A 27,937-nucleotide genomic window follows, 5' to 3' on the forward strand; every position below is an offset into this window, starting at 1 on the left:
AGTAATATTCCATTGTGAGCATATACCACATTTTAGTTATCCACTCATGAATTGACGGGCACTTGGGTTGCTTCCATGACCATGCAATAGTGAATTCTGCTCCCATAAACATTAGGGTGCAGATGACTTTATAATAGAGTGACTTATGTTCTTTTGGGTAGATATCCAACAATGCTGTTGCTGGGTCGAATGGTATTTCTATTTCTAGCTGTTTGAGGTATCTCCAAATTCTTTTCCACAAAGGTTGCACTAATTTGCAGTCCCACCAGCAGTGTAAGAGTGGTCCTGTCTCTCCACATTCTCCTCAGCATTTGTTGTTTTGGGATTTCTTGATACAGGCCATTCTCACTGGGGTTAGGTGGTATTTCATTGTGGTTTTGATTTTCATTTCTCTGATGATTAGAGATGTTGAGCATTTTTTATATGTTTGCAGGCCAATATTCTGTCTTCTTTGGAGAAGTATCTGTTCATTTCCGTTGCACATTTCTTGATGGGGTTGTTTGATTTTTTCTTGTTTATTCTTTTAAGTTCTAGATAGATTCTTGTTATTAGACTTTTATCAGAAGTGTAGAGAACGAATATTTTCTCCCACTCTGTGGGTTGTCTATTTGCTCTAATGATCGTTTCCGTGGCAATGCAGAAACTTTTTAATTTGATCAGATCCCATTTGTTTATTTTTGATGCAGCGGTGATTGCCTTGGGGCTCTTCCTCAAAAATTCTTTGCCTAGACCAATATCTGATAGGGTTTTCCCAACATCTTCTTCTAGGATTCTTAAGGTTTCATGCCTTAGGTTTAGGTCTGTTATCTATCTTGAGTGAATTTTTGTGAAAGGTGAGAGGTTGGGATCCTGATTCGCTCTTCTGCATGTTGCTAACCAGTTTTCCCAGTACCATTTATTGAAGAGAGAATCTTTTCCCCATAGTATATTTTTGTCTGCTTTATCAAATATTAGGTTACCATATACAGATGGTTTCATCTCTGGTATCTCAGGTCTATTCCAGATATCGATGTTTCTGTTCTTGTGCCAGTACCAGGCTGATTTTGTTTTATAGTACAGCTTGAAGTCAGGAAGACTGATGCCTCCCAGTTTGTTCTTTTTACTTAAGATTACTTTGGCTATACGTGGTTTTCTCTGGTTCCATACAAAGAGAAGAATTATTTTTTCTAGATCTGTAAAGAATGCTGGTGGTATTTTGATGGGGATTGCATTGATTCTGTAGATCACCTTAGGCAATATTGACATTTTAACAATATTGATTCTACCAATCCATGAACACGGTAGATTTTTCCATCTGTTTAAATCATCTGCATTTTTTTTAGTGTTTCCTAGTTCTCCTTGTATAAATCTTTCGTATCTCTCAAGTATACTCCTAGATATTTAATGTTCTTTGGGGCTATAGTAAAGGTATTGCATTTTTTATTTAAGTTTCTGCTTGATGGTTCTTGGCATATATGAATGCTTCTGATTTGTGTATATTGATTTTATACCCTGAAACTTTGCCGAATTCATTTATCAAACCTAGGAGTCTCTTGGATGAATCCATGGGGTTTTATGATTCTGTCAATAGATGCAGAAAAAGCATTTGACAAAATCCAACATACCTTCATGATAAAAACTCTTAACAAAATAGGCATAGACAGCCCATACCTTAAATTTATCAAATCCATTTATGACAAACCAACTGCTATATCATTTTAAATGGGGAAAAATTGAGATCATTCCCTCTTTGAACCGGAACTAGACAAGGATGCCCACTATCTCCTCTCCTATTCAACATAGTGCTCGAAGTCCTAGCTATAAAAATCAGGCAAGAGAGGGGTATTAAGGGCATGCATGTCAAGGCAGATGAGATCAAACTCTCACTCTTCACTGATGATATGATATTATACTTATTTTTTATTTTTATTTTGGTAAAAATTATTCCCAGGTAATGCTGTATACTTCCTATTTCAGTACACCAGGAAGGAAGCCTATAATGTCTGATTTTCTACTTGTATTAATTTAAGATTCATCAGTAGGTTCAGGTGATGTCTGTCTGCATCAACCTTTCAACTAAAGGTTTTAGCAGCCATTGATAATCATTGCCTAGGTCCACTTTTATACTGTATTTGTTTTACAAAATGGTGATTTTTCTAATTCTGTCATTCTTCATGTGTTTATTAATTGTGATTCTTCTATAAGAACTTTCCTTCAACAACTATTTGGATAACCTGAAATACACTCTTTACAGGAATTATAGGAGAATTGCTTTTTTCTCTTTATTAGTCTCTAGAATAAAAGGTTAGTGCCTTAGCAATCTTCACTGCTGGTCAGTGAGGTTCCTTTGCTGTTTTGGAGTTTTGTTATAAACACTTGATGTTCAAATGCTTTCATCTATGATCAATGGGAGTTCCTTCAAGTTGTTTCTTGTGTCTTTTTGACATGACACCAGTAGCCTTTGCCAACATCCTAGCTAGAAAATATGTATTTTTCAGAATGAGAAAACTCCATCTTGAATTTGTATTGATTTTGGGGTTGCAGTTGTGCCTTTTTAAAAGATGAGCTTTATTGAGGTATAATTGATATTCAAAAATGCACATATTTAATGTGTACAATTCGATCAGTTTGGACATATGCATATATTGATCTGATTTAAATTAAAGATCACAGGGTTTTTACTTATCTTTGCTCTTATATTATCTTTTTCCTGTTCTGAATATTGGTTAATAACCATATCAACATAATTGATTTATCACACCATAAATATTATCACTATTTCCAAGATCATTAAATGAAATTCAAGATTTGTGTTGTCTACCCCATCTCCATCCCTTAGGATATATACCTAAATCTAAATACTGTGTTTTAAGTTCACTTGATTCTCAATATAGATATGCCAACAGCACAGTACATGGTTATATTCAATGGTTTCAGTTTGTTTTGATATTTTAGGAATTGTTTTTGACTTCAAAATCAAAACTATCAAAATCAAAATCAAAACAAGGTACAAAGACATCTACCTTCCATCTCTGTGCCCTGCTTCTTCCCTTTCCCAAGAGGTAACCATGTAAATATGTATGCTTTTTAATATTCCTTCCCTTCTTACATGAAATGTAAATATACACATACTTCTGTGTATAGAATTCTTGTGTCACTTAATGTTATATCCTAGAGATTGTACTACAGCATTTGCTTCCTAATTCCATTTTACAATTGCACAGTACTCCATTGTAATAGATGTATCATAGTTTATCTAGTCACTTATTATTACCTGTCATATCTTAACTGTACCTTATAAAAACATTAATGTAATCCAAAATACGCAGTCACTATTTTTGGAGGTCCTATATACTACCCAGGAATTTGGTGTTAGATTACTAAACAGATTAATCTAAAATTTTTAATAAAGTGATACATTATCTTATAAAAAGTTCTAAAACAAAAAAAATAAAATATGTAGAAGTATCCTTTTATTCCTCCTACTAATCCTAATCTCTTTTTCCAACATAACTAGTTACCAGTTTGGTATGTATACTTTCTAAACATTTCCTATGATGTACACATATATGCATGTTTTAATTTTTATACAAATTAAAATACTCTGTGACTTGCTTTTTAAACATGTTGGAGATACATTGCATATAGATGCACCTCACTTTCTTTAGCAAGTACATGGTATTCAAAACTATTAAATGCATGCATTAACAATTTAAGCCAGACTGTTTTTAATGAACATTTATTTCCAAAATTTAAAAAAATGCTATAGTGTGGAATCTTATATTTTGTGTACATATATAAAATATTCCATAAGCTAGATTTTTAGAAGTGGAAATGCTTAGTCAAAGGCTATTTGCATTTGAAGTTTTGACAGGTTCTGCCAAATTACCCTTTGAAAAGGCTTTAACCAATTTATATACTCTTACCCACAATGTATGAGAGTGCCTTTCTCTCCTCTGACTGTTATCAATCTTTTTGATTCTATCAACTTGATAAGCAAAATATACCTCCTGGGTTGGTCTGCATTTCCTTGATTGTTATGAAACTGGAAATTATTATATAACCTTAAAATGTTCATTTCCAGAGCTTTAAGGGTAGTACTGGAGTATTAAAATGTGACTTCAGTGAAAACCTGGGCAAACTTATTTTACTCTTTTAAAAATAAAAGATGCTATGTTGATAATTCTTTTTATTTTTTTATTTCAACATATTATAGGGGCATAAATATTAAGGTTGCATATAATGTCCTTGCCGCCCTCCCCCCAAGAAGTCTAAACTTCAAGCGTGACCATCCCCCAGACAGTGCACATCTCACTCATTATGTATGTATATACCCACCCCCCTACCCCCTCCTACCTGCCCAATATCCAATTAATGTAGTTCTTATGTGTCCACTTAGGTAATTAGTTAATACCAATTTTCTGGTGAGTATAATGTGGTGCTTGTTTTTCCATTCTTGGGATACTTCACTTAGTAGTATGGGTTCCAACTCTATCCAGGAAAATACAAGGTGTGCTATATCGGAATTGTTTCTTAGAGCTAAATAGTACTCCATGGTATACATATACCACATTTTATTAATCCACTCATGGATCGATGGACACTTGGGTTGTTTCCACAGCTTTGCAATTGTGAATTGTGCTGCTATAAACATTCGAGTGCAGATGTCTTTTTTGTAGTTTGTCCTTTGTTCTTTTGGGTAGATGTCCAGTAGTGGAATTACTGGATCAAATGGTATATCTACTTGTATCGCTTTAAGGTATTTCCATATTGCTTTGCACAGAGGTTGAACTAGTTTGCAGTCCCACCAGCAATGTAGGAGTGTTTCTGTCTCTCTGCATCCATGCCAACATTTATTGTTTGGGGACTTTTTGATAAAGGCCATTCTTACTGGAGGTAAGTGATATCTCATCGTGGTTTTGATTTGCATTTCCCTGATGATTAGAAATGTTGAGCATTTTTTCATGTTTGTTAGCCATTATTCTGTATTCTTTTGAAAAGTTTCTGTTCATGTCCTTTGCCCACTTTTTGATAGGGTTGTTTGATTTTTTATTGCTGATTTTCCTGAGTTCTAAGGAGATTCTAGTTAGCAGCCCTTTATCAGATGTGTAGGATACGAAAATTTTCTCCCATTCTGTAGGTTGTCTGTTTGCTTTCATGACTTTCTTTGGCTGTGCAGAAGCTTTTTAATTTGATCAGGTCCCATTTATTTATTTTTGTTGCTGCTGTGATTGCCTTTGGGGTCTTCTTCATAAATTCTTTGCCTAGGCCAATGTCTAGGAGAGTGTTTCCAACATTTTACTCTAGAATTCTAATAGTTTCATACCTTAGGTTTAAGTCTGTTACCCAGCGTGATTAGATTGTTGTGAGAGGTGAAAGGTGTGGATCCTACTTCAGCCTTCTACAAGTGGCTATCCAGTTTCCCTAGCACCATTTATTGAATAGGGATTCTTTTCCCTAGCTTATGTTTTTGTCTGCTTTGTGGAAGATTAGATGGCTATATGTGGATGGTTTTATATCAGGGTTCTCAGTTCTGTTCCACTGGTCAATATTCCTATTTTTGTGCCAATACGAAATTGATTAAATCACTACAGCTTTGTAGTATAGTTTGAAATCTGGCATATCAATACCTCCCATTTTGTTTTTATTGCCTAGAATTGCTTTTGATATATGGGGTCTTATCTGGTTCCAAACAAAGCGTAAAATTATTTTTTCTATATCTGTGAAAAATGATGTTGGGATTTTAATAGGTATTGCATTGAATCTGTAGATCAGTTTGGGTAGTATGGACATTTTAACAATGTTGAGTCTGCCACCCCACGAACATGGTATGGTCTTCCACCGGTTTATGTCCTCTGCTATTTCCTTCCTTGGTGTTTCATAGTTCTCCCTGTAGAGGTCTTTTACCTCCTTAGTTAAGTATATTCCTAGGTACTTCATTTTCTTTGTTGCTATTGTGAAGGGTATTGAGTCTTTGATTTGGTTCTCAATTTGACTGTTATTGGCGTATAGGAATGTCTTTGATTTGTGTGTATTGATTTTGTATCCTGAAACTTTACTAAATTCATTTATCAATTCCAGAGTCTCTTGGTTGAATCCTTAGGATTTCCTAAATATAATATCATATCATCAGCAAACAGTGAAAGTTTGATCTCTTCTGCCCCAATTTGGATACCTTTAATTCTACTTTCAAGTCTGATTGCTATAGCCAAGACTTCCAACACTATGTTGAATAGAAGTGGAGATAGTGGGCAGCCTTGCCTGGTTACAGTTCTAAGTGGGAATGCTTTCAATTTTTCCCTATTCGTTATGATGTTGACTGTGGGTCTGTCGATAATTCTAAAAAGAGCAACAGTTTCTAATATATCCTAGAAATGGAAATAAAAAATTAAGAGCTAGTATTTCATCTTTTTATGCTCTCGAACAAATCCTCTAGTGAATTGGTGTGCTTTTGCTATATTTTACCACATATGAAAATACTGAATAGAACGATTCACTGATGCTTCTAGATCAGTTACAGTATCCACCTCCAAAAAATGTTTCTTTTAGGGGCCAACTGTCTCATTGATAGGAGGCAGATTTACACATGTAATTCCTATTAATAGAAGTTACCAGCATAAATCCCCTGCAGTGAAAGGCGAAATGACCCTACACTCTACCAGGATCCAAATTCTAATGATTACCTGTTAAATGGTCCTGAGAGTCATCACCAGAAAAATCAGATGTGGCAAGGGCATCTTATTGCAGTCCCACAGCTAAACTGTGCATTAAAGGAAAGAAAAGCAGCCTTCAAAATGAGACTTGAGATGTTAAGTGCTAAACCACTTAACCAGTGTTTTAAAGAGCCTTCATTAAAGAAGGGAATTCAAACATTAAAGCACTTGTTTAAGAAAAAATATTTTGAATATTGTATGAGCTCCTAGGTGCTTGAAGGATAATACGACCACTTGTTTAAAAATTCAATTAACCTTATCTTTCTTAAACTTGATTAATAATCTCACAGATAAATTGCCAGTTTTCAGATTCCCGTTATCTTTTGAATGTGTCCTGACTCAGGAGCTTTAGAAACCACTTTAAATTGACAGAAAATGTCAGTCCGCTTTAGTTGATTCAATAACAAATCATAGTTTAATGATTTCTGCATAAAAATAACAGCAGTAATCTCATGTCTATTGCAAGTAAGTTGTTGGGGACTCAAATCCCTCAGAGGAAAACATTTCAGGTTCTCCTTCACCAAATAAATATGCAAAACATTTCAGATTCTTATCCTCTGAGATGTGAAAATAGTTTGTAGGCAATTAATGTACTGTAAAGTCATAGCCCATGCCTCACAGCCTCCAACAGCACTGATTTAAAACAGAAAAAAAGTACTAACTGATCAACACTGATGTGCACATATGTATTAACATTCATCGGGTGTCGGGCAGGTGGGAGGGGGGAGGAGAGGTGGGTATATTCACACCTAATGGGTGCGGTGCGCACCGTCTGGGGGATGGACACACTTGAAGCTCTGAATCAGGTGGGGCAAAGGCAATATGCGTAACCTAAACATTTGTACCCCTGTAATATGCTGAAATTAAAAAAAAGAAAAAGCATATACAGAAAAAAATAAAACAGAAAAAGGTCTCATTCACTTTTGATATTGACATTAATGCAGGCATCTAGAACAGTTCACTATGTAAATCAAATCAATGTATTATTTGATAGCCTTTCTCACAAACTTAACACAGTTGGCAGATTCCTTGAAACAAAACCAAATATACAGCTAGACAATTAACTGAGTATTTAATAGTCTAATCTCAAAAAATAAATCGGGTTCAGACAATCTTCAATTTCTTGGCACATATATAAACTTTTAATATTAAAAAAATGAAACCATGCGTGAAAGATATTGAAAATCTTTATTTCCTCTGATAACTGTTACAGTGTGCTAATTATGAATAATCATATATTCATGCTTTTTGAAATACATATAAGAAAATTGAGTAAAAAACCAAATTATTCAATACCAACAGCAGTAAATAACTTATTCACAAGAAAATTATTCTAATTCATACTTTAAAGGATCATTACTATTTAGCAATTAAATTTCAACACTTTTTTTTGGAAGTCTTTAGGACTTTAGGCAAAGGGCTGCCAATCCAAGGAACAACGGCAGTGACAAAAGTTAATCATTTATATGGCCATTATTTTAGACAAAGAGCTGCCAATCTCAGAAACTAGGAGAATTCTATAAGTTACCCATTAATGTGGCCATTTTACTATGGACAACAAAATATTATTTGAGATGAAGAAAATTGTAACTTCATTTTCCTATAGAAAAATATATAAATTGATCTTAAATGTATACAGTATATATATATTTCTGGGCAGGTACACCAATTATAAAAAATACAGTAGCAACACAGGATTAGTTATTGGTTCTCATACTGATCATTAAACTGAGTGGTATTACCATTTTTGGTTAATAAGAAGCATGTATAAACATTTTAAATACATGAATCAAAATTCTTTGATAATAGCAATTTTCAAAATTTTAATTTAGCTACTGAAAATTTTGCACTAGGTACAACATATGACTGCAAGCTTAAGGTTTTACAATCAAAAGGTTTTTCTTTTTTTTTTTTTCACTTAAAACTACAAAAACACTTATTTGTAGTAATTAAGATAGTGGAAGAGAAAGCTCTTAGAATAATTTCTATTACATTCTGAGGCAGTAGGAAATATCTAAAGTTCTCTAACAAGGTTTTTAGCAGTTGTGCAATATTTTAATCATCACTAATCATATTCAGGAGCTTTTAAGCATTTCAACAGTATTTAATAAATAACTCAGAAGATTCTGATGCTGGTTGATGGATAAAACAGGGTAAAATATGGCCTGCAGCATGAGACAACAAACTATTTTCTTCATTGTGCTACATATGGACAGCTGCAGTAAGACCATCAGAATTTTTCTTGTTATTCTAGGCCTACTCTGATTGTCTGATTACATAAATGTGAATGCTGTGTTCAAGAGGCCTTAACTCTACCACTATAACAAAGTACAATATCTTTATTAACACAATTTACCACAATTGTATTCAGACTCAATGCCTTCATCTATTGGAAACTTTAATATTGCTGGTATTGAGGGGCAGGACTATACCTGCTATACTCATAGATATGTATGAGGCATTTAGTACATGCCCTGACAGGTTTCAAGAAACATGATTTGACTTAAGAAAGATCTGAATTCCTGTAGCAAAGTAGGTTATAATGTGATTCTACTGTCCCTGATTTGTGTGACATTATAAAAGGGGAAGAAAGGGAAAGAGGACTAAAGATACAAGGGAGGAACAGCCTGAGAGGCTGGGAAGTTTTCCTTATTTTCTGGATTCAACAATATCTTTGGGGATTTGATAAGTGAAGCAAGAGCAACATTTCTTGGTACTTTCAATGTTCCATGAATCTGTGACCTGCTAGTTTCTTTTAAGATCTTCTCTGAAAGATGCAGCTGCAATGTGTAAGGACTATGGAGCTTTCCACTTTATCCATGACTTCCCAACAGGCAATACTGGCTAGACTTTGAGACGAGAAACTTCAAGTTTGTTTATTTATTTACAAGCAGCTATAAGTGTAAACTATTGCTCAGAAAAAGTAGATCATCAGAGCTTGGCATTTGAGAAAATTTAAATATAGGCACTGTCACTGCAACTAGATTTACTGACTATGTACAGCCCTAACATTTTTATGTGGAGTGTATATTAGGGTTTACCAACTGTCATACTCTATTCTAAGTCCTTGGTGGTTTCAGTTTACCTACCAGAAAAGGAATATGAAGAATTTATAGACTATTTTCTTTAGTAAGATTTCAAAAGCACAATTCCATTTGTTACGTTTACTGGTCCATAAGACTAAAATACTCATTTAAGAAATAAATTTTCATTTAAAAAGCTTAATGCAATAAAAATGCTGTGATCTATTTTGTTCAGAAGTCGACAGCCAGCAATTATTTGCTGCATGAGATTTTTGATACTCATCTCCAAGTCAATGGGAAAATTCTGAAAAATTTTTTCTTCCACAAAACCATACTAAGAATGGTATTGCATTTATCTTTATAATAATTCTCATAAAGTACAGGGGATACTACTATTTCCACTTTACATAGGAAGAAACTGAGGCTCAGAAGTTAAATAATTTGTCTAATATCATCAATTGGATTGTATTGCCTAATACAATAGCAATAGAATAGCCAGGACTAAATTAGGCCTGTAGACAATTAGGTTAGTACTCTAGTTACTTGACTAGATAGAATATTTAAATACCAATGAGCTTATGAAAACCTTTCCCTTCATTCTTTCATTTCTTCCTTATTGAGCTTTCCCAGTGTGGAAATAATTCACATACAAGTATGTGAATACTTGCTAATATTAAAAAATACTATTGATGTTTGTAAAAAATGTCTAAACACCTCAAAATTAGCATTTTCAATAATTCTTAACATAGAAAACAAATCTGTGTTTTAAGCATAGGCTCTTGCCTAGATCATGATACTTAAGATTATCTCAGATGAATCTATGTATGCTTTTATCATTATATCATGATGTTCATATCCTTAAGAAAAATATAATTGTAATAATCAAAGGAAATACGTGAATTGATTCTGAAGATATGGCTGTCAAACAAATATCCAAAGTGGCAAGCAAAAGTTGTTGTTATTCAATAGAATGATTAACAATGCATACGGTAAATTTCATATCCATAGCTCTATTCCTGGGAATCCTTTTAAAATTTTTATCTGCTAATCCCACAGGTTTGGTATCGTAAAACAGGCAAATCAATGTGCTTTACAAGTGTTCTGTGTTCTTGGAATGTCCTCCTTAACAAAAATCCCCTTTTGGATATCAATGATTTTGTTTTTCCTTGTAGTTCTGTATGGCAACTGGCTGCTGCTTTCTAATATTTTTCAAACATTCCTTCCATCAAGACTCTGAGGCCAGACGGAATATCCAAAGTGGGGTTTCCAGTTTGTTGTATATACATTATTCAGGGGACTCCTCTGGGTTTCCCAAGTTTGTGCTTTCCTTGGGAGTTTCTGAGTTAGCCTCTGGTATGGCACTGGATTCTGAAGCCTCTGATTGTAAACTCTCTCCATCAAGGACAATGTCTTCAGGGTTTGGTGGAGGGGGACAGAAGTCTTCATTGGGGCAGATTTGCTGGAAAATTGTTTCAGCCTGGCCAGGGAAGAAAAGACAAAACAGTTTGGGGATATCAGCTTTAAAATGTATGTGCATTTCTGGCACTATCTAAAAAAATTAACTGTCACCCTTAAAAAATTCTTTAAGCAGGTAAAAATACTTTACTAGAATACATGAACTTCTAAAAGTCTGCTTTCATAATTCTATGACTTTTCTCCCTCTAATTCTATACATGCATTCAGGTCTACTTTTCAAAGATGGCAGTACTTGATCAGGTTCATTATCAAGTTCAGATTGTTGAGAATTTAAGCACATTTGTTCTATACATCAACAGAAATTCAATTTCCCTTGATATTCTTGATATAATTTCCCACATAGCCTATTTGTGATATTCATACAGTCTAATTTAACATATAATAATTTCAGTAAGTCACTGCCCAAATCAAGAAAATTCTTCATTGTTTGCTCAACTATGTGCTTTTCTGATATAACATCCCTCCTCCCCTGGGCTTTAAGGTGTTTAAGCTCATGGATTCTGAGTAGATATAGTCTCTGTGCAAATGCTGGCTCTGCTAATTAGCAGCTATGTGATTTTGGAAATGCTTACTCAACTTCTGAGCTTCCTCATCCATAAAACGGCAGAGAATACAGTAGCTATTATCATTATTACTAATAATAACATAAGTAAAAATGTCAAAATTTAAGCTGAGCTTAGTATGTTAGGGTAAGAGGAAAAAAGCAAATATGTTCTTAACAAAAACCATATATATATATATATACACACACACACACACACATATGTATATGTATATATGTGTATGTGTGTGTATATATGAAGTAAATGTAGCAGATAGCATTGTTATTCTATTCTAAACATACTCCTGTTTTTTGTAAGATGAATATACTTCATTGTGGATAAGGATCCTTCCTATGCTAGGGAGCTTGCGCTCTATCCTACTGGAGTCATTAAAGGATTTTACATCATGTGCTTGTTTTAAAATCTATGTTTTTCTGTACCTCTCTCCACCCTTCTTCCCAAAGTACACACAAGGTTATCCATCAGGCAGAGTTGACAAACTATATGGTCCACAGGCCAAATCCAGCCATCTCAAAGTTTAACTGAAACACAATCACATTGATTTGTTTAACTATTGTCTATGACTGCTTTTGCACGATACTGGCAGACCTAAGTAATTGCAATAGAGACCCTATGGGCTATAAAACCTAAAATATATACCATTTGGCTATCTACAATTGATAGACTCCTGCACCAGGTGATTAAAACTGATATTATTTGTGGATGAGTGGAAGGGCAATGAACAAAAGCTTTTGCACTTCGATATGGATTTGAAAGAAGGGACAGGGAGAGGAAAACAGTTCCTTTCCCTCTTAGGTATGCTTCAAGGGTATGTTTTTAAACATGCTATTTACTATGGATATATATATATATATATATATATATATATATATATATATATTCTTTTTTAATTTTAAAATATTTAATTGACAAATAAAAAATGTATATATTGTATATATTCAAAGCACGCAACATATGATTTGATATACACTGTGTAATGATTACTAAAATCAGTTAACATACCCATCACCACCCATACTTATCACTGGGTATGTATGTTTGTAGTAAAGATATTTAAAATCTGCTCTTATCAGATGTCATGTAAACAAGCCTGTTATTTGTAACAACATGAGTGAACTTGGAGGACATTATGGTAAGTGAAATAAGCCAGGCCCAGAAAGCTAAATACCACATGATCTCACTTATATATGGAATCTAAAAAAGTTGAACTCATAGAAACAGGGAGTAAAAGTGTTTGCCAGGGGCTGGCGAGTGGCGGAAATAGGTAGATGTTGGTTAAAGGGTATAAATTTTCAGCTATAAGATGACTAAGTTCTGTGGACCTAATGTACAGCATAGTTAATATAGTTAATACTATAAAACTTCATTGTTTACTAAGGATATTTTGAAATTAAACATTAGAAATATCTGCTTTGCTCTCTATCCCAGGAATTGACCATATTCCTTTGCTGGAGACACTTAGCCCCTACTGTAGAAGCAGGAGGACTTAGGTCAAAGCCCCTACCTCACACTTCAGATCATTAATAGTCTTTTTGTCTTATATGTCTATCTTATCTATCTGTAGAAGTTCTCCCTCCTCTTTACTCTTTGGTTTGCCTCTGTAATCCATCTCCATGCCACCTTCAGAGGGGTCTTTGAAAAATAAAATTCTGTTTATTCGCTTTCTGGCTTAAAATTCTTCAGTGACTCCTCATTACCAACAGGAAAAAATCCAAGATCCCCACTATGGCATACAAAAGCCTTCAGGCCTACCTTCTCTGGTCTCATCATCTACCACTTCATCCAATTTCCTCTCAGACTTTTTGCTTCACTAATACCTGTTTATTTTTACTTTCTCAAATACACCATGATGTTTACATCCTGGACTGATGCAGAGGCTATTTTTACACCTGGAATGTTTCAATTATGCTGTCTTTGATTTGGATGGAGTCTTGCTACTCAACTATTATATTCCTCTTTGTAAGGTTCTCTGACTCCTAGATAGAGCTCATTAATCTTCTGTGTTACTTCTAGTCTTTTGGATATTATGATATATTAGTGCATATACCACACTACACTGTCATTTGTTTACATGCTTTTCTCCTTTAATGACAGTGATTCCTCCAGAATTACAAGGATGTTTAGTCAACTTTGGATCCTTAGTATTTGGCATAGAATAGAATGTCAATAATCTTTTTTATTATATAAATGTAAGAACTTTTAACTTATATAAAATTATATTTTATATAAATATTGTATATAAATATAGTAATTATTCTAATTATTACTACTACTACTTTTACTTCTACGCCAGTTCCTCTGTGTCTAGTACCTTGTCTCCCTTTTGACTCCTCCTCATAGGATAGATTTTCCCCTGAATCCCAGTCTCTGTGGCTGGATCCCACTACTTATGTTTCCATATATGTCTGTCATGAACAACCTGCCTAAGATTGCCACCAGTTGCAAGCTACCATACTACCCTTGTGCTCTAGCTGCTTATAGAATTCCCACCTTCAGCCCATCTGTCCTTGCTCTTGCTGATGCCAATTTCCTATAGCTAGACTCCATCACTTCCCAAGTCTCTCCTCTCTCTAACTGTTGGAACCACTTAGGCCGACTGCCAAGCTGTGGAAGGTCTATTACATTAATTCTTCTTGATCTGCTACATTTCATTTGCCAACTAAACCCAGTTCTAAGCCCAGAGTAGTTGACTGGCAACTTTTAATCCTCCTAACCCTTTTAAAGCCAGAAGTTAGCTCAAAGGATGAAGAGTTTCATGTGCTTTAAAATTATAAACGGCCAATTACATTGTGACTTGGTATCCTTATACTGGGAAGTACAGAGAGGACAAAATGAATTATCTAAGATATTTCTGTTTATTTAACATATATCTACACAAAACAAAAATAAACATTTTGTCAATCTGGCACTTTCATTTAGGATGTATCCTTATTGCTAAGTTGAAAGTAGCATAGCACATTGGATGAGTGTTCAAACACTGGCATCCAACAAACTTGAGTTTATACCTTCACTCAAAAACTTTCTAGCTATGTGACCTTTGGACAAGTTATTTAACCTGTTTGGGCTTTAGCTTACTCATCTGTAAGATGAGAAAGCCATGAATAGTTACCCCATAAGATTGTTTTGAGGACCAAAGAATATATATGAGACACTAAGGATAGTGTCTGACACATAGAAAATGCTTAAGTGAATGGTAGCTACAGAAAATATGACTCTGTAAAAATTGCCCTCTCTGTCAATGACATGAGAAAGCAAATGACATTGCAGTATGTGACCAACTTGATAGTTCATACAATCTATAAAGCTAGCCCTCAACTTACTAATGGACTGTGTACCAAATGTTATTGAGTTACTAACCTGTCCATAAAACAATGTTCTAAATGGTGGTTAGATTGCCAGCCCAACCCTACATCAGTCAATTTAACCCATTTTATACCTGAAGTATAATATCAAGAACATGGTATCATTTATTGTTGTTCTCATGGTAAGGACAGCTGCTAGCAGTTGGGGGCTCCTAAAGGAGAAGCTATCAATGTCTTTGGAGTGGGGACTATGGACCAGTCTGTTCATTAGTATGGGTGGGTAAATGGGACGTTACCTTCTATCAAGAAAAGAGATGTCAGATGTTATGTTCAGAAAAACACTGAAGTAACATAAACTAGAAAAAACTAGCAAGTCACAGAAGGGAGCACAACTATCACTTAGCATCATGTGGTGACAACAGGCAATGTCTTGGTGTGCTTCTGCACACAATTTGAACTTTTGGGTATTAAACACAGATCACTTTATTATTTTCAGTGTATCTCTAAATCATAAATACTTTCATATGAACACAGGGAGTCAGAAAGAAATCTGCAGGGGCTTGTATTTTCTACACAGACAAAACCTAGGTGAAGTTTTGAGAGCTTTTATAGATAATATTCTTCATTTGGAAAACAGAAATCATCAATTACTGATTGGACTAATTGCAAAATATATTAAAATTTCAATGCAGTTTATCTGAATAAACTGCAATAAATATTACTGATGCTCTTTAAAGTAGACATTATAATAACTTTTCCCAAAACTGAAATATGAGGTTAAAAGCTATATAACACATTTCTAACTACTTACATTTAATAGCACATAATAATTAGCACCAAAATTAGTATTATACTGTTTTCTACTATGATAACACTTTATCCCTGAAGGGTATCTTCTTAGGAAGCAAATTACCTCATGATAAAATTATCCCTTAACTATAATCTATGATGCAGTTTAGCTTATAAGCCCTTATTTAAAAGGCCTTACACTTTGGTTGAAAAAATTAAGTTCATTCAGAGATAAAAATAAACTAAGTTACCTGGCTAAAAACTAGTTTGCAATTTCTCCTTGCAAAAAATTGGAACATCAAAGTAAAAATGATTTGATTAAATCATAAATGCATACATTGAGCCAACTTGGATTCCTATTACACTAACAGAGTGAATGATGGATGAGATGTGACTTCCTGCTTTTGTTTGGTGTCACTGGCTACATGTGATTATCCAGGATTACCATTAGACTCTGAAGAATTCTGGCAAAAATCTGTATATGTCTGGATCATGGTCATAGTCATAGCCTTGCTGCTATGACTAAAAAATAGATTAAAGGCTCAACAAGGTCATTTGTGACTATAGGATCCTTGCCACTGGTGAGAATGAAAGTTCCATCTGTGATCTGAGAACAATGTTAAATTACCCATTTATTGACTCAATCGACATATGTGTCAACTTTACCTGTGAAAAGTTTAGACTTATGCCTCAAAAAAATATTTTCTGCTTTTTTCTTCCTATCAAGGACAGGAATGTATTTGTATATGCATCTTCAGCTACACCAACCTTTTAAGACAAAACTGAGGAACACCACTGCCTTACCTGTTTCACTGCATTATCATTTCCTAAACCACAGTCTGGGCCAGAGCAGACATAAACGTTGGATGGTAAATCATTGTAACAGTTTCTGCTGATGTCTGAAGAATCTCTCATATTGAAGTAAAGAGCCCACAGAAGTCTTGGCTTTTCAAATTCTTCATTTTCTAAATATAGAAATAAATTTTATCTACATTCCAAAACACAATGTTTGTCAACCACAACACTCTATTAACAATTAAGCCACAACTAGACATTGTAGTAAATCAGAGCTTTGTATGTAAACAATTAGTAAATTTGAATCCACAAATTCTAATATACATGTATGGCTTTTCAATCTAAGATAACTTAAATTTTAAAAATTTGGGAGGCCGAGGTGGGCAGATCCTTTGAGCTCAGGAGTTCGAGACCAGCCTGAGCAAGACCAAGATCCGATCTCTACTAAAAACAGAAAGAAATTAGCTGGACAACTGAAAAAAATATATATACATATATGTAAAAAATAGCCGGGCATGGTGGTGCATGCCTATAGTCCCAGCTACCTGGGAGGCTGAAGCAGGAGGATCGCTTGTGCCCAGGAGTTTGAGGTTGCTGTGAGCTAGGCTGATGCCACAGCACTCTAACGTTGGCAACAGAGTGAGACTGTCTCTAAAAAAAAAAAAAAATATTTTGCAAGCTCTGCCGGGGATGTGTGGAAAAAGGAAAGTTTTCACCCCTCGGTGGAAGCTCTCAGTGGTCTCCAGCTGCTCAAGCGCTGTCAGTGAGGGAGCGGAGGAGGGAATGAGCTCGATCCTCCACGTATCCTCCCCAGGGGGCTGTAGCGGCTCAAGCTCCACTGGGGACGCTCGGAAAAGGGAAAGTTTTCACCCCTTGGCAGAATTGCTCAGTAGTCCTTGGAAGCTCAAGCGCCACTGGTGAGGGAGCTGAAGAGGGAAGGAGCTTGGGGAAGCCTCCTGGCAGACCCCAGTGACTGAAGTCCCTCCAGGGAGGGGAGGGAAGAGAGAGAGAGATTGCTCCCCAGGCGATGTCCCCCGGTGAGGTCAGGCAGTCCCCCATCCCATCCAGCTGCCTCTGTTTTGCGCTTAATGAACAGAACCTGCCCTGGCAGGGTGGATCTAGGAAAGAGAGCGATTTTCCAGCTCTGACTTGGGACAACCGTACCCCCAGGCACGTTCTGGGGTTTTGAGCTAGGTGCTTCTCTACAGACTACACCCCTGGGTGGAGTAGTGAAACAAGCCATTATTTAAGCTGAAACCAGAGGCTGGACTGTTATCTCCTATTGCTTAGTATCCACTGCTGGCCTGTTTTTTGCCAAAGGCCTAGATCCCTCCCCTGAAAGGGTTTAGTAACAGCTTCTTTAGACTGATACCCAAGCTGAGACTCAAGCCCATCTCCTGGAGGCGACAGGGCCTTGGTAGACAGGGCCTTCAGCCAAAGGATAAGCCACTAGCTCTGGAAGTGCACAGTGGTGAGGGAGTCTGCTTTTAGGGCTAAGACTGGCTGGGATGTGGAAGGTCTTTGTCTGCGACCAGGCCTCTGGTATTCTGTAGGGAAGGGCCTGACCCCTCATATGCAGGAGCAGAGCATCCAGGCAGGTTGCTCTCTGTTCTGTGTCCCTCAGCGCCCCTGGGCAAGGCCTCTTCAACAGCACTCAGTCTTTTACTTCACACCAACCAGATAAACCCCATCCTTGGAGGGGTGGAGTAAAAAGAGTTGATACCCTACTACAGCGAGTTGGTTTGGATCATCTGTTAAAAGCAGAATACAAGGGCTTGTCCTTGGTATCCAGGCAGTTGCCAAATTATAGGCTTGTGTTCTGAGAAGGAAAATCTCAATGAGAATCCCTAAAAATTGCACCAAAAGACACTTTCCACCAGGAGCTGCTATACATATGCAGCAAATGTTCTCTGAATATCTTTTTAGTAGCTCACCTCTAGCCACAGATCAAGCAACCTCTGAAGTAATCTCTTAGGTTTGCTGATACCTATTGCTTATCTCACCCCAACTAAATAGGTAACAAGGCCCAAGGATCCCCTGGGAGAGGCACGGTACTCCCCAAAGGCTGAGAGTCCTGTATATCACATTTAAGGGTTTAGAGCTCATTACGTAGGTATTGGAATAGCTTGATAACCGATCTTTCCACGTAAACCACAAGCAACAAAAATAGAGAATAAACTCATAAGTCATCACAGTGCCTCTCTCTTCATACTAGTAGTTGATAGGGGAGTCACGCTCACAAGAGGAATATAATTCCAGGGAGTCTAAACAAGGGATCCAATCTCACTAATCTCTATTAAAATATGATGGAAAAACAACAGGTCAAAGATAACCCAATACACTCAAACTTCTCTAAGACATTACAGACCCAGAGCAAATATCCCCAGATCTGCCAAATCGTCCCTCTGGAATTCCAGATTTTAGATCATAATTGAGTCCTTGCACCTCCGATCCTTGATAAAGCACCCAAATGAGAAAGAACCAGCGAAATATCACAGGAAACATGAAGGAGCAGAGAGAAAGGTCACCTCCAAAACAAAGTACTCATTCTCCATCATCTGACACCAAGTTACAGGATATGAGTAACTGACGGAGGGAGATTTGTGAATATTGATTGCTAGAAAACTAAATGGAATTGAAGAGAAAATAGATTCACAAAATAGAGAAACAACAAAACAAAACAGGAAATGAATAAAAGCTTCTCCAAAGAAATTGAGATTATCCAGAAAAAACAAACAGAAATTCTGGCAATGAAGGAAACAATCAAGGATCTCCATAATACAGGGGAAAGCCTAAAGAAGGGGATGGACCATGCAGAGGAAAGAATCTTAGAACATGAAGATTATGCCTTTGCTCCAGACAAATCAATGGAAGAAATGGAACACAGAAACAAGAGACAAGACCAAAGTTTATAAGAATTGTGGGATTACATAAAAAAGCCAAATCTCAGGGTGATCAGGATTCCAGAAGAGAAGAACATTCACAAGGGCTGGAAAACTTATTTCACGGAATACTGGAAGAAAATATGCCAGGCCTGGTCAGAAATATTGATATCCAAATACAAGAACCACACAGAACTGATGGGAGACTCAACATGAAAAGGCAATCACCTCGTCACATGGTTTTTAGGCTGACCAAAGTAAACGTGAAAGAAACAATTCTCCGTGCAGCGAGACGAAAGCAGCAAATTACCTATAAAGGTAAGCCTATCTGCATAACAGCAGACTTCTCATCTGAAAACTTAAAAGCCAGGAGGGATTGGGTGTCTATCCTTAATCTTCTAAAATAGGACAAAGCCCAACCTAGAATTTTTTATCCAGCAAAATTAAGTTTCATCTATGAGGGAGAAATAAAGTCCTTCTCAGACAGGCAATCACTGAAGAAATTTGCAAAGTCCAGACCATCCTTACAGGAAGTTCTCAGACCTGCATTTCTAACCGAACAGGGCAATAGACACTCCTCAAAGTAAAATCTTCAAAGAATTAAAGTTTAGATCTTGAACTACATGATGATGGCTCAAGGAGTAAAACAAAGCAACAAGTCTCAACCCAACAATATGAATGGTAATCTTCCTCCAGTTTCCATCCTTCCAATAAATGTAAATGGCTTAAACTGTCCCCTGAAGAGACATAGACTGGCAAAGTGGATAAATATTCACAAGCCCAGTATCTGCTGTCTACAGGAAAAACATCTAACCCACAAAGATGCCTTCCAGCTGAAGGTCAAGGGATGGAAAACTATCATCCAGTCAAACAGAAGTCAAAAGAAACCTGGGGTAGCTATACTATTTGCAGATAGCATAAGCTTTAAAATAGCAAAAGTAAAAAAGGATAAAAATTGCCATTTTATAATGGTAAAAGGGAAGATCCAACAAGAAGATTTAACAATTCTTAATATCTAGGCACCCAATATAGGAACACTCAATTACTTAAAGCAAACATTGTCTAATCTAAACACCATGTTACATAACATTGCCATAGTAGCAAGGGACTTCAACACTCCACTGATGATCTGGATAGATCCTCCAAACAGAAAATAAACAAAGAAATAATGGACCTGAACAAAGCCCTTGATCAAAAAGGTATGACTGATCTCTATAGAGCATTCCATCCAAATAAACTTGAATTTACATTTTTCTCAGCAGCCCACGGATCCTACTCCCAAACTGACCACATCCTAGGCCGCAAATCAGATCTCAAAAAATTCAAGAAAAAAGAAATTATACCTTGTATCTTTTCTCACCATAATGGTATAAAATTACAGTTCAATTCTATAGAAACACTCAACGCCTCACAAAATCATGGAAACTAAACTATCTATTATTGAAAAAATATTGGGTTAAGGAAGAAATTCAGAGGGAAATCAAGAATTTCTTCAAACAAAATGATAATGGTGATACTTCTTACCAAAACCTGTGGGATACAGCAAAAGCTTACCTGAGAGAAAAACTAATAGAAAATAATGCTCACATCCAAAAAGCCGAAAGCTTAGATACTGAAAACATAATGAATAGCCTCAAGGAACTGGAAAAAGAGGAGGAAACAATTTCCAGTCCTAGTAGAAGAAAAGAAATAACAAAAATCAAAGCAGAAAGTAATGAAATGGAGAACAAGGTAATTATACTAAACATCAACAAAATCAGACGGTTTTTTTGAAAAGATAAACATAATTGATGGCCCTCTTGCTAGATTGACAAGGACTCAAAGGGAAAGGACTTTAATAAACTCAATAGGAAATGAAAACAGAGAGATCACAACAGACACCACAGAAATACAAAACTACAAAACATTATATTTGACTATTATAAAAAAGTATATGCCCCAAAACTACAGAAGGAAGACAAAATAGATAAATACCTGCATTCAAACAACCTCCCTAAATTCACCCAGGAGATAACACAGTTCCTGAACAGACCAATCTCAAGCTCAGAAATAGAAGCAGTAATTCAAAACCTCCCCAAATGGAAAAGTCCTAGGCCAGTTCTACCAAAAATACAAAGATGAACTCATACCTATAATACAGAAACTATTCCACACCATTGAGAAGGATGGTATACTTCCTAACTCATTCTACAAAGCCAATATCACCTTAATAACAAAGCCAGGAAAGGATACAACAAAAAAGAAAACTATAGACCAATATTCCTCATAAATATAGATGCAAAAATCCTAAATAAAATTTTAGCAAATAGAATTCAGCAGCACATCAAAAACAAATTCACCATGATCACGTGGGCTTTATTCCAGAGATGCAAGGATTGTTCAACATACTCAAGTCTATAAATGCAATTCACTTCATAAATAAAATCAAGAACAAAGACCATATGATTCTGTCAATAGATTCAGAAAAAGCATTTGACAAAGTCCAACACACCTTTATGATAAACACTCTTAACAAAATAGGCATAGACAGCTCATATGTTAAATTTGTCAAACCCATCTATGACAAATCCACTGATAATATCATTTTAAATGGGGAAAAATTGAAATCCCTCCCTCTTCGAACCGGAACTAGACAAGGATGCCCACTATCTCCTCTCCTATTCAACATAGTACTTGAAGTCCTAGCGATAGCAATCAGGCAGGAGAGGGTTATTAAGGGCATTCAAGTGGGGGCAGATGAAATCAAACTCTCACTTTCACCGATTATATGATATTATACCTAGAAAACCCCATGGACTCATCCAAGAGACTTCTAAATTTGATAAATGAATTTGGTAAAGCTTCAGGTTATAAAATCAATATACACAAATCAGAAGCATTCATATATGCCAAGAACCATCAAATAGAAACTCAAATAAAAAACGTAATACCCTTTACTATAGCCCCAAAGAACATTAAATATCTAGGAGTATACTTAACAAAAGATACAAAAGATTTATACAAGGAGAACAACGAAAAACTAAAAAAAAGAAACTGCAGAAGATTTAAACACATGGAAAAATCTACCTTGTTCATGGATTGGTAGAATCAGTATCATTAAAATGTCAATATGCTCTACAGAATCAATGCAATCCCCATTAAAATACCACCAGCATTCTTTACAGATCTAGAAAAAATAATTCTTCACTTTGTATGGAACCAGAAAAACCTCGTATAGGCAAAACAATCTTAAGTAAAAAGAACAAACTGGGAGGCATCAGTCTTCCTGACTTCAAGCTACACTATAAAGCCCAAATAGTTAAATCAACCTGGAACTGGCACAAGAACAGAAACATCGATATCTGGAATAGATCTGAGATACCAGAGATGAAAACATCAGTATATGGTAACCTAATCTTTGATAAAGCAGACAAAAATATACAACGGGGAAAAGAATCTCTCTTCAATAAAATGGTGCTGGGAAAACTGGTTAGCTACATGCACAAGAGTAAATCAGGATCCCAACCTCTCACTTCTCACAAAATTTCACTCAGGATGGATAACAGACTTAAACCTAAGGCATGAAACCTTAAGAATCCTAGAAGATCTTGGGAAAACCCTATGAGATATTGGTCTAGGCAAAGAATTTTTGAGGAAGAGGCCCAAGGCAATCGCCACAGCAGCGAAAATAAACAAATGGGAACTGATCAAATTAATGGGAACTGATCAAATTAAAGTTTCTGCATAGCCAAGGAAACTATCAGTAGAGCAAATAGACTACCCACAGAATGAGAGAAAATATTTGGTCTCTACACCTCTGATAAAGGTCTAATAGCAAGAATCTATCTAGAATTGAAAAGAATAAACAAGAAAAAATCAAACAACCCCATCAAGAAATGGGCAACGGAAATGAACAGAAACTTCTCCAAATAAGACAGAATAATGGCCGGCAAACATATAAAAAAATGCTCAACATCTCTAATCATCAGAGAAATGAAAATCAAAACCACAATGAGATACCATCTAACCCCAGTGAGAATGGCTTATATCAAGAAATTGCAAAACAACAAATGCTGGTGAGGATGTGGATAGACAGGAACACTCTTATACTATTGTTGGGACTGAAAATTAGTGCAACCTTCGTGGAAAAGAATTTGGAGATACCTCAAACAGCTAGAAATAGAAATACCATTTGACCCAGCAACAGCATTGTTGGGCATCTACCCAAAAGAGCATAAGACATTCTATTATAAAGACATCTGCACCTGGATGTTTGCGGGAGCAGAATTCACTATTGCATGGTCATGGAAACAACCCAAGTGCCCATCAATTCATAAGTGGATAAATAAAATTTGGTATATGCTCACAATGGAATATTACTCAATTCTAAGAAACAACAGTGAGCTAACACCATTTATGCTATACTGGATTAAGCTTAACCCCGCTATCCAAAATGAGGCGACACAAGATATGGAAAATGGTCTACACATCTACTCACCATCAAATTGGTACTGACTGATTAAAACTATGGTGCTCAAATGGTAGTAATGTTCACCAAAGATTAGGGGAGACTCACATCTTAGTGATGTGGCGAGTATTGTGGGGGGAAAGGGCATACCTCTAACCCTTCTTAGGGAGAGGCAAAGATATACATTGTAACCAAAATGTCAAAAATGCTCTGGCACGTCAGGGGTTAGCGCTGCGGGGACAATATATGTAACCCTAACAATATCTGTACCCCCATAATATGATGAATTAAAAGGCAAAATAAAACAAGAAGAAAATTATTTTGATCAGTAAGTTAATTAGATTTAAATTCAATTATACTGCCTTGGATTTCTATTACTTCTCCTCATGAGTATCAAAGTGCTTATGATCATATGCATCCCTAAATTATCCCTATGAAGCAGGAAGATAAGATAAGTTGATTTTCTTACGTTTCAAATGGACACACTTCATAAATTAAATATTACATCAATGGTGTGTGTGTATACATATATGTTTTAAACTATGTATATATATATATTAGCAATATATATTCAGAATATATATGGGAAATATATATGTGTATATATATGGAATGTATTTGTTTTATACGTATAATATCCAAAATAAGCAAATATACAGAGACAGGAAGGAAGTTAATTAGTGGTTACCTACAGCTGAGGGCAACTGCGGGTAAATGGGGTGGTAATCACTAATGGGTATGAGTTTCTTTTGGAGGTGATGGAGGAGTTCCAAAATTGACTATGGTTATGTTTGGACAATTCTGTGAATATAATAAAAAACTAAGTTTTTCACTTTAAATGGGTGAATCATATGGTTTATGAATAATATCTCAAGAAATATTTAAAAATTATATATATATATTTGATTAATGCTTTGATGTCATAACTCACATTCTAATGCTTTGTCTTACTGGATTATAAAATTAGTGGTAACCAAATAGCAAAGATGAGGTCATTATACTGAATGTTATTTTGGGCACATTTCTCATTTAACTGCAAGCTAAAAAAGTATGCTATGCATGAGCTAGGATCTAGAGAGGTATGCAGATGAAGATGCAGACTTAGTCTTGCCCTCCACTCCCTTTCCTTGGTTTCCTAATACAGGGTCTAGCACACAACAGGTGATAAATAATTTCTGAAATGATTTTAATCCTCTTTTCAGGTATAACCAAAGTATGTAGCCATCCATTTTTCCCAGCACCATTTATTGAATAAGGATTCTTTTCTCCACTCTGTCAAAGATCAGATGGCAATATAAGGATGGTTTTTATATTTGGGTCCTCAGTCCTGTCCCACTGGTCTCTGTCTCTGTTCTTGTACCAATACAATGCTGTTTGGTTACTATAATCTTATAGTATAGCTTGAAGTCTGATAAACTGATGCCTCTCAATTTGTTCTTTTTGCTTAAGGTAGCTTTGTCTATATGGGGTCTTCTCTGGTTTCATATGAAGAATATAATTATTTTTTCTAGATCTGTGAAAAATGATGCTGGTATTTTAACAAGGATTGCATTGATTCTGTAGATCACTTTGGGTAGTACAGATATTTTAACAATGTTGATTTTGCCCATCTATGAACATGGTATGGTTTTGCCCATCTATGAACATGGTATGGCTTTCTATCTGTTTATGTCCTCTGGTATTTCCTTCCTCAGTGTTTCATAGTTCTCCCGATAGAGGTCTTTCACTTCCTTTGCTAAATATATTCCTAGGTATTTTATTTTATTTGCTGCTATTGTAAAACGCATTGAGTCTTTCATTTGGTTCTGAGTTTTACTGTTGTTGACATACAGGAATGCTACTTATATGTGTACACTGATTTTGTAACCTGAGACTTTGCTGAATTTCCCAGCAGAATCTTTGGGTTTTTTAGATATGTGATCATATCATTAGCAAAGAGCAATAGTTTGACCTCTTCTGCCCTCATTTGGATGCCCATGATTTCTTTCTCGTGTCTGATTGCTCTGGGTAGGACTTCCTACACTATGCTGAATGGAAGTGGTGATAGAGGGCAACCTTGTCTGGTTCCAGTTCTAAATGGAAATGCTTTCAATTCTTCCACATTTAGTATGATGTTGGCTATGGATTTGCTGTATATAGCTTTTAGAATTTTTAGGTAAGTCCCATCTGTGCCTATTTTGTTAAGCATTCTTATCATAAAAGGATACTGAATTATGTTGAATGCTTTTTCTGCATCTATTGAGCACATCATAATGGTCTTTTGCTAGGATTTTATTGAGAATTTTTGTATCTATATTCATAAGGGATGTTGGTCTGTAGGTTTTTTGTTTTTTGTTTTTTTTGCTGAGTCCTTTCCTGGCTTTGGTATCAGGGTGATTTTGGCTTCATAAAACATGTTGGGAAGATTCCTTCCTTCTCGATTGTTGTGGAGTAATTTCTGTGGGACAAGAACCAGTTCTTCTTTGAAGGTCTGGTAATATTCAGGTGTGAAACCATCTGGTCCAGGCCTTTTTTTTAAGGAAGGTTTTTAAAAATTACTGCTTCAGTTTCAGTACTTGATATTACTCTGTTCAGGAATTCTATTTATTCCTCACTGAGCCTAGGAAGCTGTGTGCTTCTAAGAATTTTTCTATTTCCTCCACATTTTCAAGTTTATGTGCATAGAGATTTTTATAGTATTCGCAGATGATACTTTGTATTTCTGTGGTGTCAGTTGTTATTTCTCCTTTGTCGTTGCTTGAGCTTATTAGAGTCCTTTCTTTTATCCTTCTGGTTAATCTAGTGAAAGGCATGTCAATTTTATGTTTTCAAACAACCAAATTTTGTTTTCTTAATCTTCTGTATAGTTTTTTGTTATTAATTTAATTTAATTCTGCTCTGATCTTGGCTATTTCTTTTGTTCTGCTGGCAAAGTTGGATAGCCACATGTAGATGACCATAACTGGATCCGTACCTCTCAACTCTCACAAAAATCAATTCATGATGGATAACAGACTTAAACCTAAGATGTGAAACCATAAGAATTCTAGAAGAAGATGTTGGAAAAATCCTTATAGACATTGGACTAGGCAAAAAATATACAAAGAAGACCCCAAAGGAAATAACAGCAACACAAAAAATAAATACATGGGACCTGAGCAAATTAAAAAGCTTCTTCTGCACAGCCAAGGAAACTATCATCAGAGTGCATAGACAACCCACAGAATGGGAGAAAATGTTCGCATGGTACATATCCAATAAAGTGCTGATAACTAGAATCTATACAGAACTCAGGAAAATCAACAGGAAAAAAAAATCAAACCACCCCATTAAAAAGTGGGCAAAGGACATGAACAGAAACTTTTCAAAAAAAGACAGACTAATCGCCAACAAACATATGAAAAATGCTCAACATCTCTAATCATCAGGGAAATGCAAATCAAAACCACAAGGAGATATCAGTTAACTCCAGTGAGAACGGCTTTTATCAAAAAGTCCCAAAACAACAAATGTTGGCATGGATATGGAGAGATGGGAACACTCTTGGTGGGACCACAAAATAGTACAACCTTTATGGAAAGTAGTATGTAGTACCTCAAAGAACTAAAACCAGAACTACCATTTGGTCCTGCAATTCCACTACTGGGTATTTACCCAAAGGAAAAAAAGACATTCTATAAAAAAAGATATCTGCACTTGGATGTTCATAGCAATACAGTTCACAATTACAAAGATGTGGAAACAACCCAAGTGTCCACCAATACATGAGTGGATTAACAAAATGTGGTATATGTATACCATGGAGTACTACTCAGCCATAAAAAATTATGAACTAATAGTCTTTGTACTATCCTGGATGGAACTGAAGCCCATTCTTCTAAGTAAAGTATCACAAGAATGGAAAAGCAAGCACTACATGTACTCACCATTAAATTGGTACTAACTGAACAACACTTATGTGCACATATGCAAGAAACATGGGGCACTGG

The 27,937-nt window shown here is 35.7% G+C and overlaps 1 protein-coding gene across 2 annotated transcripts in view; it reads right to left on the bottom strand.

Moving 5' to 3' along the window:
• Positions 1–7,861: 7,861 nt before the first annotated feature.
• The window catches only part of CHM (CHM Rab escort protein), a 189,021-nt gene continuing 168,945 nt past the window's right edge, over positions 7,862–27,937 (bottom strand). For both annotated transcript variants that reach the window (XM_012784563.3, XM_012784564.3), the window contains 2 exons: positions 16,650–16,810; positions 7,862–11,192 (listed from right to left, as the gene is read on the bottom strand). In XM_012784563.3, coding sequence (XP_012640017.1) covers positions 11,001–11,192; positions 16,650–16,810 — 353 coding nt within the window. In that variant the 3' untranslated portion in view covers positions 7,862–11,000. The remainder of the gene's footprint in view (positions 11,193–16,649; positions 16,811–27,937) is intronic.

The sequence above is a fragment of the Microcebus murinus genome, chromosome X (genome assembly GCF_040939455.1).
Source record: "Microcebus murinus isolate Inina chromosome X, M.murinus_Inina_mat1.0, whole genome shotgun sequence".
In the NCBI taxonomy this organism is placed as follows: Eukaryota; Metazoa; Chordata; class Mammalia; order Primates; family Cheirogaleidae; genus Microcebus; species Microcebus murinus.